Source organism: Ambystoma mexicanum, chromosome 5p, assembly GCF_040938575.1.
Source record: "Ambystoma mexicanum isolate Mex_15411 chromosome 5p, UKY_AmexF1_1, whole genome shotgun sequence".
In the NCBI taxonomy this organism is placed as follows: Eukaryota; Metazoa; Chordata; class Amphibia; order Caudata; family Ambystomatidae; genus Ambystoma; species Ambystoma mexicanum.
The window spans coordinates 173,804,835-173,817,398 of NC_090930.1; the positions used below are offsets into that span (position 1 = coordinate 173,804,835).

A 12,564-nucleotide genomic window follows, 5' to 3' on the forward strand; every position below is an offset into this window, starting at 1 on the left:
TCTGTCCTAAGACGCCACAACAAACCCGTACAAGCTGACCACTTGAGCACATTGGCAGATATTTAAGCTATACTCAATAACATACAATACGACTTCGCACCTACTGACTGATCCATAAAGACGTGCAAGGAACCACATTTATACGTACATATGCAATTGGGGGGAGAGAGGGATTTGAAGTTGGATGGGTAGCCGCCATGTTGGTGGCAGTAACAGGGTGGGTGGCGGGGGGGGGGGGGGGTGTGTGTTATGGGGAGTAAGGGATGTGCACGATGAATATGGAAATAGTCTATGCACAAGTCTCAACCACATTTGAAGATATGTCTGTACTCTTTGGTTCAAAATAAAAATTTTAAATTAAAAAAAAAAGTAATTTGGTAACAGCAGAACGATAGATATGTCAGAGCGCAAACCCTCAATGTGGATGTCAGGACCTATATAATGCTCTAAACCTGAAAGTTTGGCACCTCTTCGCAGGTGTCTGAGAACGGAACAAAAATCCTGTCGGCCGAGGCTAGATGGCAGACGCTTGTGAGCAGTAACGGCAGCCGAGGATACCTGCCACAGCTGGCCACAAAGTTTTCACTGGCTCTCTTCCCTGCAGCAGTGAATCCTGCTTCATTATCGACCCAGGGCTTCCCCTAAAGAGAGGGGATTGCAGAGTCGGGCGGCTGTTATTCCCCATTGGTGCAGTGCCCGATGCAAAGGCTGGGCATCGGAAGCCTTATACCCAGCAGGTCATCTCTATGGAGTGACACCCAGCTCGGGAAAATACTCTGAGAGGGGCCTCCTTTTCTTAGCAGGCTCTGCTGCTCCCTTGCAGAGGCAGGCAGTCGCTGGATGCTCATGTGGACCCCAAGTTGCGTGCTCCGAGTAGCACACAGAGAAAGAGAACATGGTCCTTCCCACAGCGGCCCCAGGATACAGTATCACTGCCTTGTGGAATGGGATCCAGGCATTGAAGTGGATCCTCCAAGTGGACAGAAGGAGCAGGTACAAAGGAAGCTGGGGGTGCGATTAGAAGTGGAGTGGTAGCACAATTGAAAAGTCCACGGACTTGAGAGAATACCCCTGATGTTTGAATTATAAGGCTGGGAGAGAGTGGGGGCGCGCATTGGAGTCTGAGACTAGGGTGTTGGTGAGACACGTGCTCAGGTGGTACCAGAACCTGGCATTGGGGTACGGGGCTGTAGGCCCCTTATGGTGGTGGTGGCCCCTGATCTTGTGCACTTTAAGTAGGGGATCCAGGATCTGGAATCATTTCATGTTCCTGAGCGTTTGAAGTCTGTTAGGTGGGCTGCTCTGAGACTTTGGGAGTGAATTACAGACCACCTCAAAAGTGGCAGTATCCCTAGACCTAGATGTTGGCACTGGAGAAATGAGTGGACAAGGTGGAAACAACTTGTGTTAGCAGGGGTTTGAGCAGGATGAACTGCCAAGCGAGTGGATGCTCTTGGGCAACAACTGGATAAGGTTATGAGTAAGCAGGAAGATGCTGAAAATAGATTGTGCTGCAATATTAGACTGTGGGGAGCTTTGGAATGGGCTTCTAACTAGGAGGGGCAGGGTGTTCAATTTGATGTAGCTATGCAAAAAATCTCAGGTGGGTGTTCGAAATGGACCCCTATGAAAACACTGAACGCTTCCTGGAGGGAGGGGGCCAGTAACCAGCCTATATCCCACTTAATGGTGATGTAAAACTGTACGCAAAGGTACTATCCAAACAACAGATGTGGGTGTTGCCCAAGATCACCCACCCGGATCAGGCAGCATTTATTTTGGGATGACACCGGATAAAATAAAAAGGGCAGTGGACGCCATTAGCTGGGGGAGGACATCAGGGCAGAAATTCTCAGTAGCAGCCGTAGATGCCACTAGGGCATTTGATAGTCTGGATTGGGGGTTCCTGAGCTGGGCATTTGAAGCATTTGGGTGTGGGTCAGAATTCATACTTATCGTAATGTCTAATTTTCAGATCCCATCCATGAAATTGGTGCTTAATGGAAAACTTAAACAGGCTTAAGAAAGGTTAGGCGGGGCAGGCAAAAAAAAAATGTCCCCTTTCACCATTAATTTTCGAAATGGCCATGGAGCCACTAGCTGGGGTAATCAGATTGGATGAGATATTTTGTTGGGTAGTTAGCAAAGACAAAGTTACTGCCTTACTCCTTGTCCAAAGTACCCTTTCCTCCATACTTGTGGGACATTCCGTCCATCGGGATGGGACTGGAGAACTTTTGAAGCATCAAAAATAACTATCCTTTTATTTTTACGCAGGGCCACCGCACATTACCTTAGCCCCGAGTTCCGCCTCACACATCACCCTTCGGTCCTTTGCTATCGCTAAAGTTGAAGGACCATTAACAAAATAGAGGATACTTAGAGGGGATGGCGGACGGGCTTATGGAGGAAAGGGGACTATGGGAGTAAGGTAGTCACTACAGTGAGTAACTGTCATACTCCCACGTCCCTTCCCCTTTGCTCCATACTTGTGGGAGATTCCCAAGCACTGACCAAAGGGAACCTGGGTGGATGGAAATGTCCCTTATTGGAACAAATTCTTAAGAACTGCCTGGTCAAATTGGGCATCAGCCCGAGAGCTCCAGTCAAGACAATGTCTGCAAAAAGCCGAGGGGAAGCCCACGTAGCAGCCTTGGCTATGGACTCCCAAGGGATGTATTTTTGGAAGGCAACAGCAGCCGCTTTGCCACGGACCAGATGTGCATGAAAGCCCTTTGGGGCTGAAGGCCTTGAGTTTTGTAGGCCTCCCGAAATAAATGAAACTATGCAACGACAGATGGACGCTTTCGAGGCTGGTTTTCCTTTTGGGTCACCAAACGTAACCAAGAGTTGTGAAGAACTTCCAAGTTCGCCCATTCTGTCGAGGTAAAACGTACAAGCACGTCCGATGTCTAGGTTGTGTAAAACCTGCTCGGCATCAGAGACCAGATTCGGAAAGAAAACCAGTAATATCATCGACTGGTTTAAATGGAATTCAGAAACCACTTGTGGAAAATTAGGAATGGAAAATTAGGAATGGATGTTGGAGAGAGCTTGAAACTCGCTTATTCCTCTCGCAGGCGTTAATGCAATGAAGGCCATCACATTCCAAGAGAAACTTGAGCTCCGTAGTGAACATTGGTTCAAATGGCTTGGGACCCCAAACGTTGGGGCCCACGTTTCAATCCCATTTTGGGTGAGGTGGTGTGGTCGGCAGTAGCCAACAAAATGCCTCTCGATTACTGGGTTTGTCAGACAAAAACAACAATTATCTGTAGAAAGACCAGCTGCAACGGCTGACATATGTTCAGATACAATAGACAAGACGCGGTCAACAGAAAGTCATTTACTTTTGTACTGTGCTCCTGTAAAAGGCCTACGCGCCTCCTGCATTATGACCGCATGATTGAACCGCCATTTTGTCACCTCCTAAAGTTTTGTGCCACCCAGTTTTTAGTGAGGCCATTGTCACCAGAGGAATTGTGTAGGGGCTTTGTGAATACATTTTAGCTGGTACTAGCAGACCTGGGGCGCTTTTTAGCCCCTTTAGTTTCTGCAGAAGATGTAGCTCTAAGTGAGGGAACCTTGAAGACTTCAGGCCCTTGCCCTCCTCCTTTACCCCCCTCAGAAGGACCCAGTACAACCACAAGATCGTTTGAGAGAAAGCTTAGGGTCACATCCAGAAGCCAGAGCCCCTAAAAGGGGGCCCTATGATCCTGCTGGTTTTGATTACAGCCCCTGTTTGGGGATTCTCGGGAATAGCCCTGGTATCTTTAGTTACATTACAGGATAACTCAAGACTAGGCTTGGTACATTTAGACCCAGGCTGGGAAAACACTGGGAATAACTGATTGAAGCAGCCCCAAACATTGTGTTGGACTGCCCAATTCCAAATGTGGATAGCTATATTCACCAGAGGAGGCGCTCTGGTGCCCCCCTATGCCCCCATTTGTTGACGTAGAAAAAGCTACAGAATTGTCTGTGCGAATTTGCACCACTGTTGATAGAAGGCTGGAAAGCTTTCAATGCCAGATAAACTGCCAGGAGCTCTAGGTAGTTGATATGAAACATTCTGTTCTGGGGGGAGTGGTGGGGGGTCCACAGAACTTACACCTCGAGGTGACCCAATGTTGCTCCCCTAGAAGGGAGGAATGTGTTATAACCACTGTGGGAAGGAGTCCTGGAAGGAGGTTCCCACTGAAACGTTGATGGAGGTTGACCACCATTGAAGATCCGTTATGAAGGATGGTATCGGAATACTTTTCGGAGTCTGGGTACAAAGCTTGAGACTCGCAGCTCTGCAGCACAAACTATGTGCGCCTCATTGTCAGTCTTGCGTAAGGTAAGGCTAGGACACATGAAGCCATCAGGCCCGAGAGTCTCTGGAACCACCATGATGACCTGAGGGAGGCGATCAGGGAAAGGAGCACATGGTTAATAAATCTGCAATTGTCCAATGCTAGGAAGACTGGCATTGACCCCCAAAGGTAGGCCCCTCTGTACTAGCCGTTGAGAAAGTTGGTGTAGAGCTCATCAAAATAGCTGCTTCAGAGCATGTGGATGAACTGCCATTTTGTCACTGCCTGAAGTGATCAGCGTCACAGGTTTAGTGAGGCCATTATCACTACATGGATTACACCTCAGTGAGGGAAACTCGGCCGAGCCTGTACTAGCAGACCTGGAGCGCTTTTCAGCCATTTTGGTTTCTGCAGAATAATTAGCCCTCAGCGAGGGATCCTATGCAGGGCCAGTGCTTGAAGACCTAGGGTCTTGCCCTCTTTCTTTGCCACCTCAGCAGGACTGGTACAACCATAAGATTGTTTGTGGTAAATCTTAGGGTCACACAAGCTCGATCCCGCTTGTCTTTGAAAAAGGCCCTGATTGGGCATCCTCTCCGTTTTACCCTGGTACCTTTACAGGACAGGAACGCTCTAGACTAGGCTCAGTACGTTTAGTCCCAGACTGAGAAAACTCTGGAATCACCCCAGTTGAAGCAGGCCCAGAAGCTTTGAGATTAGTCTTAGCCCCTAGATGGGGAACCTTGGAGGAATATCTGGTCTTTGTGGTCCCATTTGATCTTCTACGATAGTCTGCCACACCTCCAGATCAGACGATATATATCCTTGCAACCGAGTCTCGTGAGGCCAATTGAAAGCATCATTAAATCGGTGGTGAGACCACCTGTTGCCGAAGAGGAGGCTGTTCACCAAGAGAAAAACCGGCAACCTTGTCGTTGCTGTTGCAGCGAGGCCCACCAGCAGGAGCTTTTGCACTGCGGTTCTGAATCCTCTGAAACCTGAGAAAGACCTCGTCTGAGACCCCTACCCACGAGTATAAGCTGCTTTAGCTGGCGTTTGGCAATGACCGACAAGATGTAGCAGTTTGCATGCTTGCCTTTGTTTTGGTGCGCTCCTCATCAGTGGAGAATTAGAATAGTTCCTTACCTTCGAAGGGAAGATGAAGTACTTTGTCCTAAACCTCTGTCGAGAAATTTGTAGCATGCAGCCATGCTTGTCGGGATATATCTACTCCAACCACAATGCCCCAAGCGGAAGTGTCGACATGATGGCCACAGCCTTCAGCAGGTCCTGAGCCAGAACTCTGGCATCGGATAAGCCACCCTTAAATTCTTCGAGCCTGTTGGGAGGAATACATTTCTGAAACTCTGCAAGCTCCTTCCACAGCTTGAAATTATCAACTGCCAGGATGACCTCAGTATTGGCTTGTTGCAGCTGAAGGGCCAAATTGGATAATACTTTTTTCCCCCAAATGGTGTCAAGAAGCTTGTCCTTTTGGAAAGGACTTGGTAAGCTGCCATAGAGGACGTACAGGATGACTTAGACTGGAGCGTAGCTGCTGCCACCAGTGATGGAGAGTGGACATGCAGTTAAGGATATGTCCTCAGATGTGTGTAGCTTTTAGCAAGCGTCAATTTTCTCGTTTAGGTGCTGCCCGGAATGAGGTTTTTCCCAGGCCTTGCAGGTTTCGGCCAGGACATCCTATTTAAGGAAAAGGCTGGTACGCTCCTGTGATGAGAGTAAAGGCTCCAGAAAGTACACCTTCTTGTGGAGCCGTAGGTTCGGGTATTGATTATTTAGCAATGCTGTCATATCCACAACATATAGCAGCTGGTTCATCAATATCCTGGTCTGCTTGATCTTCATCCAGTGCGGCAGGAACAGAATCCTGATCCGCAGCACATGGCACCTCAGTCCCCGTGGGCAGACTTGACTGTGCAGCAGGAGTCTCTTGCACAGGTGAAAGTGGAGGCAGAGGAAAGAGGGGCCCCACCGAAAGTGGGAGGGGGGGTAGGTGGCACTACCGGATACTGCAAAGGAAATGCCGGAGCAGGTTATGGTTCAGGTAGCTTAGGATACATTTACTTGCATAGATCCTTAAAGTAGGTCTGCATAGGATCAAAATGATTTAGCGTCTGAAACTTGCCAAAAAATGCATCCTCGGAAGAACGCCTAGGCACTGGAGTAGGTAAAGGTCTGAAGAGCATAACCAGCCCACCCCCACCCCCCAGGATTAAAAAGAGGATGGTTGCCAAGACGGCCCTCCACCAACTGGATCCACGAATACCAAGGAAGCAGACATAGGAGGGAGCGAGACTGTGGCAGCAGAAAGAGCACCAATCCATTGGCGGGCGGAACAGATTATCCACATAACGTGGAAAAAGCAGATCAGCCCCAAAAACGGGCCTCTCAGTGCCAGCCGTTGAGAACGTTGGTGTGAAAAGTAATCAAAATGGCCACCGCAAACCACAGGGGTTGGACCGCCATTTTGTTACTGCCAGAGGTTAACACTGCCACAGGTGTCAGTGAGGCTGTTGCCACCACAGGGGTATCCGGGGACTTATGTTCCATTTTAGCCTTGTGACAGGGAACCTCGGCGGAGCCGGAACTTGAAGACTTGGTGATTAACTGCCTTCTTTGCCCCCTCAGCAGGATCATTTTGACCACAGGCCTGTGTGTGGGAAGGTTTCCCCTATAGCCAGAGCACTCGGAGGGGGGCCCTCAATCTTGCCCGTCTTCGATATAGCCCCAAGTTGGGGATCATCATTAACGGAAACCTCGATACTAGTCTCGGTACACAGTTCCAGATTTGGAAACCTCAGGAATTACCCCAGTGAAAACAGCCCCAGAAATACTGGGCTTAACCTTAGCCCCAGATGGGGAACCTCGGATGAAGATACAGTGCTGGCAGCCCCCCTACAGGGAACCTTGGCGGAAACTCCGGACTCCAGGTTATATCCCTTTCGGGACACCTCAAGGAGATCTGTGGTGCCAGAGCACTTGGGCCCCACCCAGAACCAGAAGACCCTGGGAAGGAGTCCCCTGGCCAGGGTGCCAAAAAAAGGAAGGAATTTACTGGCCACTTCTTTTTCTTCAATAAACTGCTGTAAATGTGGAGGAGGAATCCGCTGGAACACCTCCCACCTGACAAGTCGACGCTGGAGTGCCTGGACGGAGAGGGAGCCGCAGTAGAAGCACGAGTCCCCCCGGTGTTCCGGAACCAAACACCCCAAACACCCCAAACACAGTGGGGATCCGCCCTCGCAAATCGATGTTCGCATGAAGAACAGGACACTAATCCCAGACGCTCCGGCATAGACGAATGAAAGACGACTATGGAACTGGAGCAAGAATATGAAGGACAAGGGAACAAAAAGAAAAATATTCCCCAAGATGCAAGTGCGTCCGCCCGCGTGGAGAAAAGGACTAAAGGGTGATGCGCAGGGCAGAGCTCAGGCAGGCGGGGCTACATTCACGAATGAAAGGGCAAAAAGTTATTTTTAATGCTTCAAAAGTGGTCCCATCACGATGGACGGAACGTCCCACAAGTATGGAGGAAAGGGGGCAGGACGTAGGAGTATAACTACTCACAAAATTGCCTTATACGCAGATGTGATACTATTCCTGTGTGATGCTTCTCGATCCTTGCCAAGGGTTATGTCCCTGCTACACGATTTTGCAAATGCCCCTGGGTTCACGATTACTCTAAATCTAAGAGGACCTACTATAAAACAGAGGAACCAGGGGAGGTGGAGGGCTGGTACAATAGTTTCTCTGGTCTGGGAACCAAAGGAAATAGAATACCTGGGAATCAAGTTGACCGGGGACTATGGGGAACTATATGGGGCACATATAGCCCTCCTATAGAAGAACCTAATTGAGGACTTGTAGATGGAACCTACAAGAGCCATCATGGTTCTCCAGAAAAACCACCAAAATAACATTACTACCCCGCTATTTATATGTGATCAGCTCTCTCTCAATCAAGATTACAGCCCAAATGTTGAAAAATGTGCAGAAGGAGGTCCCGTTTTATATGGATAAAGAGAAGGTCTACGATTGTCTGGGTTGTTGCCAATGTGGGGCTTAGGTATTTCCAAACTGGTGAGGTATCTAAATGGCGGATCAGATCGCCCCAATGCTGAACTGGTTCTCACACGAAGGGAAAATGGGTTAGTGTACACTAACAAGGAGCTACAAGTCTCCCGCTCAGGTCTTTACTGCTTCTAGGTGACGAGTGGGGTGGGTGGCCTTTTATTAGAGGCAACCAAATGTTCCCTAAGATATTGGGACCAGGCATTACGTTGGATGGGACACGCTCTGGGTCTTGGGCCCTATACCCTAATGGCATGTACCAGTGATTTTGCCCCGAGATGGAGCAATAGTTTCTAGGAGGGTTGGGGGCCTCTCTCTATGCTGATACTAGCAGATTATCAAGGGAGATCCCCTTTGCAGTTTGAGGACTGTAAAATTAATCAGCTTACGGAACGGAAGAGGTTTTGCTATACTCCGATACGAAATTGGGTCTCACATAGGGCTGTCAAGGATGCGAGTACGCAAAACCTATTGGGCCTAGAAACTGATGTGGGGTGGGATGGGATGCTGCAGAAGGGCGTGTCGAGCATTTACTGCTTGCTAGACAGGGCATTACCGGAGGACAGACTCCTGTGCATGAACAGATATGGGTCTTGGGAGTCACAATCACTGAGCAAGAGCGGGGCCAGATTTGACGGAGAGCCCATAAAGCATCAAAATGCACAGCCATCAAAGAATGGGCCTGCAAAGTGGTACCAGACTCTGCAAATAATACATAAGTATAACAATCGGTTATCGCCTTTGTGCTGGAGGAATTATGGGGTGGTATGACACCTGGGACATATGTGGTGGTCCTGCCCAAAGACTCAAATATTCTGGAAGGAGATCCTAAGCCACACCAAGGATATAGTAGGAGTGCATCTTCCATGCACTCCACCAGTATTGGCTGATTCTGGGGGCTGTCGCCTAAGACCTATTTGCGGCTAGAGGTGCTTAAGCTACCCTGCTTACACATTTGACAATGGCAAGAATGACACTTGCTCACGGATAGGAAAAGGAAGAGGGTCCAGTTGTGGCCCTATGGTGGGTCAAGATATGGGGGTTAGTAGCTATGGAAAAAGTATGCTCCCTGGTAAATGGAACATGCCTTTCTATGAATATGTTAAAGATAGGGAGTGTATTACTATCATAGAGAACGTCGGTTGGAAAATTTCTCGATACTGTGAATGAGGATTCCAAGGAATATCAACAGGGAGACTATATGAAATGCATGGACTACTGATCTGCCAGACATCAGTATTTTTGTTAAATTGGGTGGAGGGGGTTGAAATTGTGCTCAAATAGGGTAATCGTCGCTGAGTTCTCAACATTTTGTGGAGAGGACAAGCGAGTGGTTTGAAAGGTGAAATGATATGATTTATATGTTTGGGAAATCTGTGTCTTATGTTCTTGAGATGTACAAATAATGAAGGCTTATAAAAAAAAAATAAACGTTTGAGGACCAAAGTGTTTGGGTGAAAACATTATGAAACTGGATGCCTGCTGTGCATTGTCCTTTACTTGCCATATGCACATGCAGAGAATGTTCAAGCATCAGCTGAATTTGCAAACAAACAAAATGATGTAATTCCTGTAAATGAAGAGCAATTTTTGTAGGGCTATTTAGTGGAACCTGAAAATTGTACTCCAATACGTAGATAGCCATGAGACTGCAAGTTAAACTTTAATTTAATTAAAACAAGCCCCTGGACGATTTAATCTGCCAAGTAGGTTCTCACTGGGAACGTCAATAGTAGCAAATAAATGACTTATTTACATGGACAATGTATTAAGTGACAAAATCACTAAGCAGAGCTGACTCAGTGCAATAAACGGAGGAGAATGATATTGTACACTGCCACATGTGTTGCCAACAGTTTAAAGACAATTTGTTGTGCTGTGCAATACAGGTTAAAAATGTAACATCTGGCGCCAGCATAACTCGATTATACAGAATGGAGAAAAACATCTGCAATTACAACTTGTTGATGTGAGGTCTGCAGACATTTGCTAAGTAGACTTCAGTGCTACTGATAACTCACGTCTCCAAAAAATAAAACTCTACGGTACACCATGAAGTTCAAATGCAATTAATTCATAACCATGTTGATTGCATAAATGAATATGTATAAACACAGCCATACCTCTTCCATGTTTTCCACTGAATCCTGCTTTGCAGACTTGGTTAAAGCTACATAAATGAGGAAAAGGTGTGCCATTTAGTTGAATGGAAAACTTACAACAAAAAGTGCATATTTGCTTAACAGCAATTTCAAAGCCAGTAGCAGTAATACCTTCTATAAGAACATGAAGCTGGTTTAAATTCTGCAGATTAGATGCCTTGTGTACATTATGCATAGCTCTGACATGAATACATGATGCAATAAAAAGCTACAACAGCCCAGACCATGCTATTGGGTCAAAATATATAGGGAAAAAATGCATCTTATTACGGCGACTTCAAAAAGAAAGTTACTTGGCAGTAATCGTATGTTTGCATCTTTTACCAAAATATTACAACTAGTTTACTAAACCGTAATTTAAGTGTCAACTTTGGTTTTCAGTAATTGGATCATGCAGAACGTGTACCTAACCACAATAGTTATAGTAGATCATTTCAGAGTACAATATAAATCCAGATGAAAATAATCACCATGTGAAACATATCTGTAGAATATTTAGATTTATACAATTTAAATGGGTACTTCCACTGCAATCATAATTCATGTACCCTATTCTTTTATACTGCACTTACCTGCTGAAAGGTTGAGCGGATGGGGCTGTGAAACAGATAAGCTGAAATAATGCTGTTAAGTAATTTTCCTTCGCCACTTACGACTATAACATTAACATGCTATGGCTTGATAAGCAAGCATCATTGCCTCCTGGTTGAGGGTATGTGATAGGACAGTGTAAACACATTGCTTAGTACATCTTGAATCATTTGTCAATCTATTAGCTTGTGCCAATGTGGTAGTGCTTTCTGAAAGTAATCAGCAAAACTAAAATAGTTATGGCTTTCATATGGCCTCGAGTGGTACATTTGACAGTAAAGCAAGCGTAGGTCCAGTTGGCCTGGTTTATGAGCTTGATCAAGCAACAGCTTTTCAATTGTACCATTCTTGGAAACTACTATCCATGCTTTACCGATATGAGATTCTCATAGCTTCTCATGGATTTTGTTCTGTTCAATTAAAACATAACAGGATGCTGTAAGAGTATTGGTGGTGTACATGTACACAGATGTATTTTAGAGAATCAGGTCCTAAAAAACAATTTATCCTCGTGTGTTGAGAGGAAAGGCTCCTGCATGGACATGGCTTGTTATTTTTGAGATTTGTGCATAAATTATAAACAAGGATGCAGTAGTCTAGGTAGAAATGTGTTTCAATTCAAACACCAAGATGCTCTTTTAATAATTAGAAGTGAACGGAGATTGGCTAGTTAATACATTGAACGCAAGTACACTTAATGCATCTCTATCTGATGGTCCTTAGATAATTAATATTGTAATTAAAAGAAATTTGCTATACAACGACACTCCCTATTAAACATTTCTCACAGAATGAACATAACTATCTCGCCCCCACCTAGTCTTACCCCGCGCTATTTAACTCCATGTCATGGTCCGATAAAGTTTCAGAGGAATTATTATTCTGCAGGGCCTTTCCCTACCACGGACATGGGTCCCTACTTATAACCATATTCACATGCTCCCCCCGGATGTATAACCTGGACATCTCTTTCTATATCCCGCATTACATACTAGCATCCACCTCCCAATTCAGACAATGTTATACTTTACGTGAAAATCCAGCTCCAAGTTTTGCCCAGTCTCATTGAGGCAGTTTGGGTTTGGCCCTGTTATGGTAATGAGTTTGGTAATGTTCTGACACTAGCTACCCATTCTCTGCTTGTAAGCAAGGGTGGTGAGGATGTACCTCGCTTCAGATTCAAGCAGGCTCAAGATGCAAGCAGTATATGGTGGATCATGTGCAGCAAGTGCTTGTGTCGTTTATTTACAACCCAAAAAGAGCTAGTAATGGGCAGTGTTTTCTCGAGTACTCTATTATTTCAAGCTCTTTAATCCAGGAAAGCCGAAAAGACTTTTAAATGACTTCACATTTCTACCAAATGTGCCAGTAGGATTCTTTTCCCCCTGCACCCCCTCCAGCATCGGTCGCTAACCCCC

The 12,564-nt window shown here is 46.2% G+C and overlaps 1 protein-coding gene across 1 annotated transcript in view; it reads right to left on the reverse strand.

The window, feature by feature from the left end:
* ATRX (ATRX chromatin remodeler) overlaps positions 1-12,564 on the reverse strand; it is a 2,430,811-nt gene that overhangs the window by 2,307,816 nt on the left and 110,431 nt on the right. Inside the window, exon 3 of the mRNA XM_069612585.1 lies at positions 10,517-10,563. Within this exon, the coding sequence (XP_069468686.1) occupies positions 10,517-10,563 (47 nt within the window). The remainder of the gene's footprint in view (positions 1-10,516; positions 10,564-12,564) is intronic.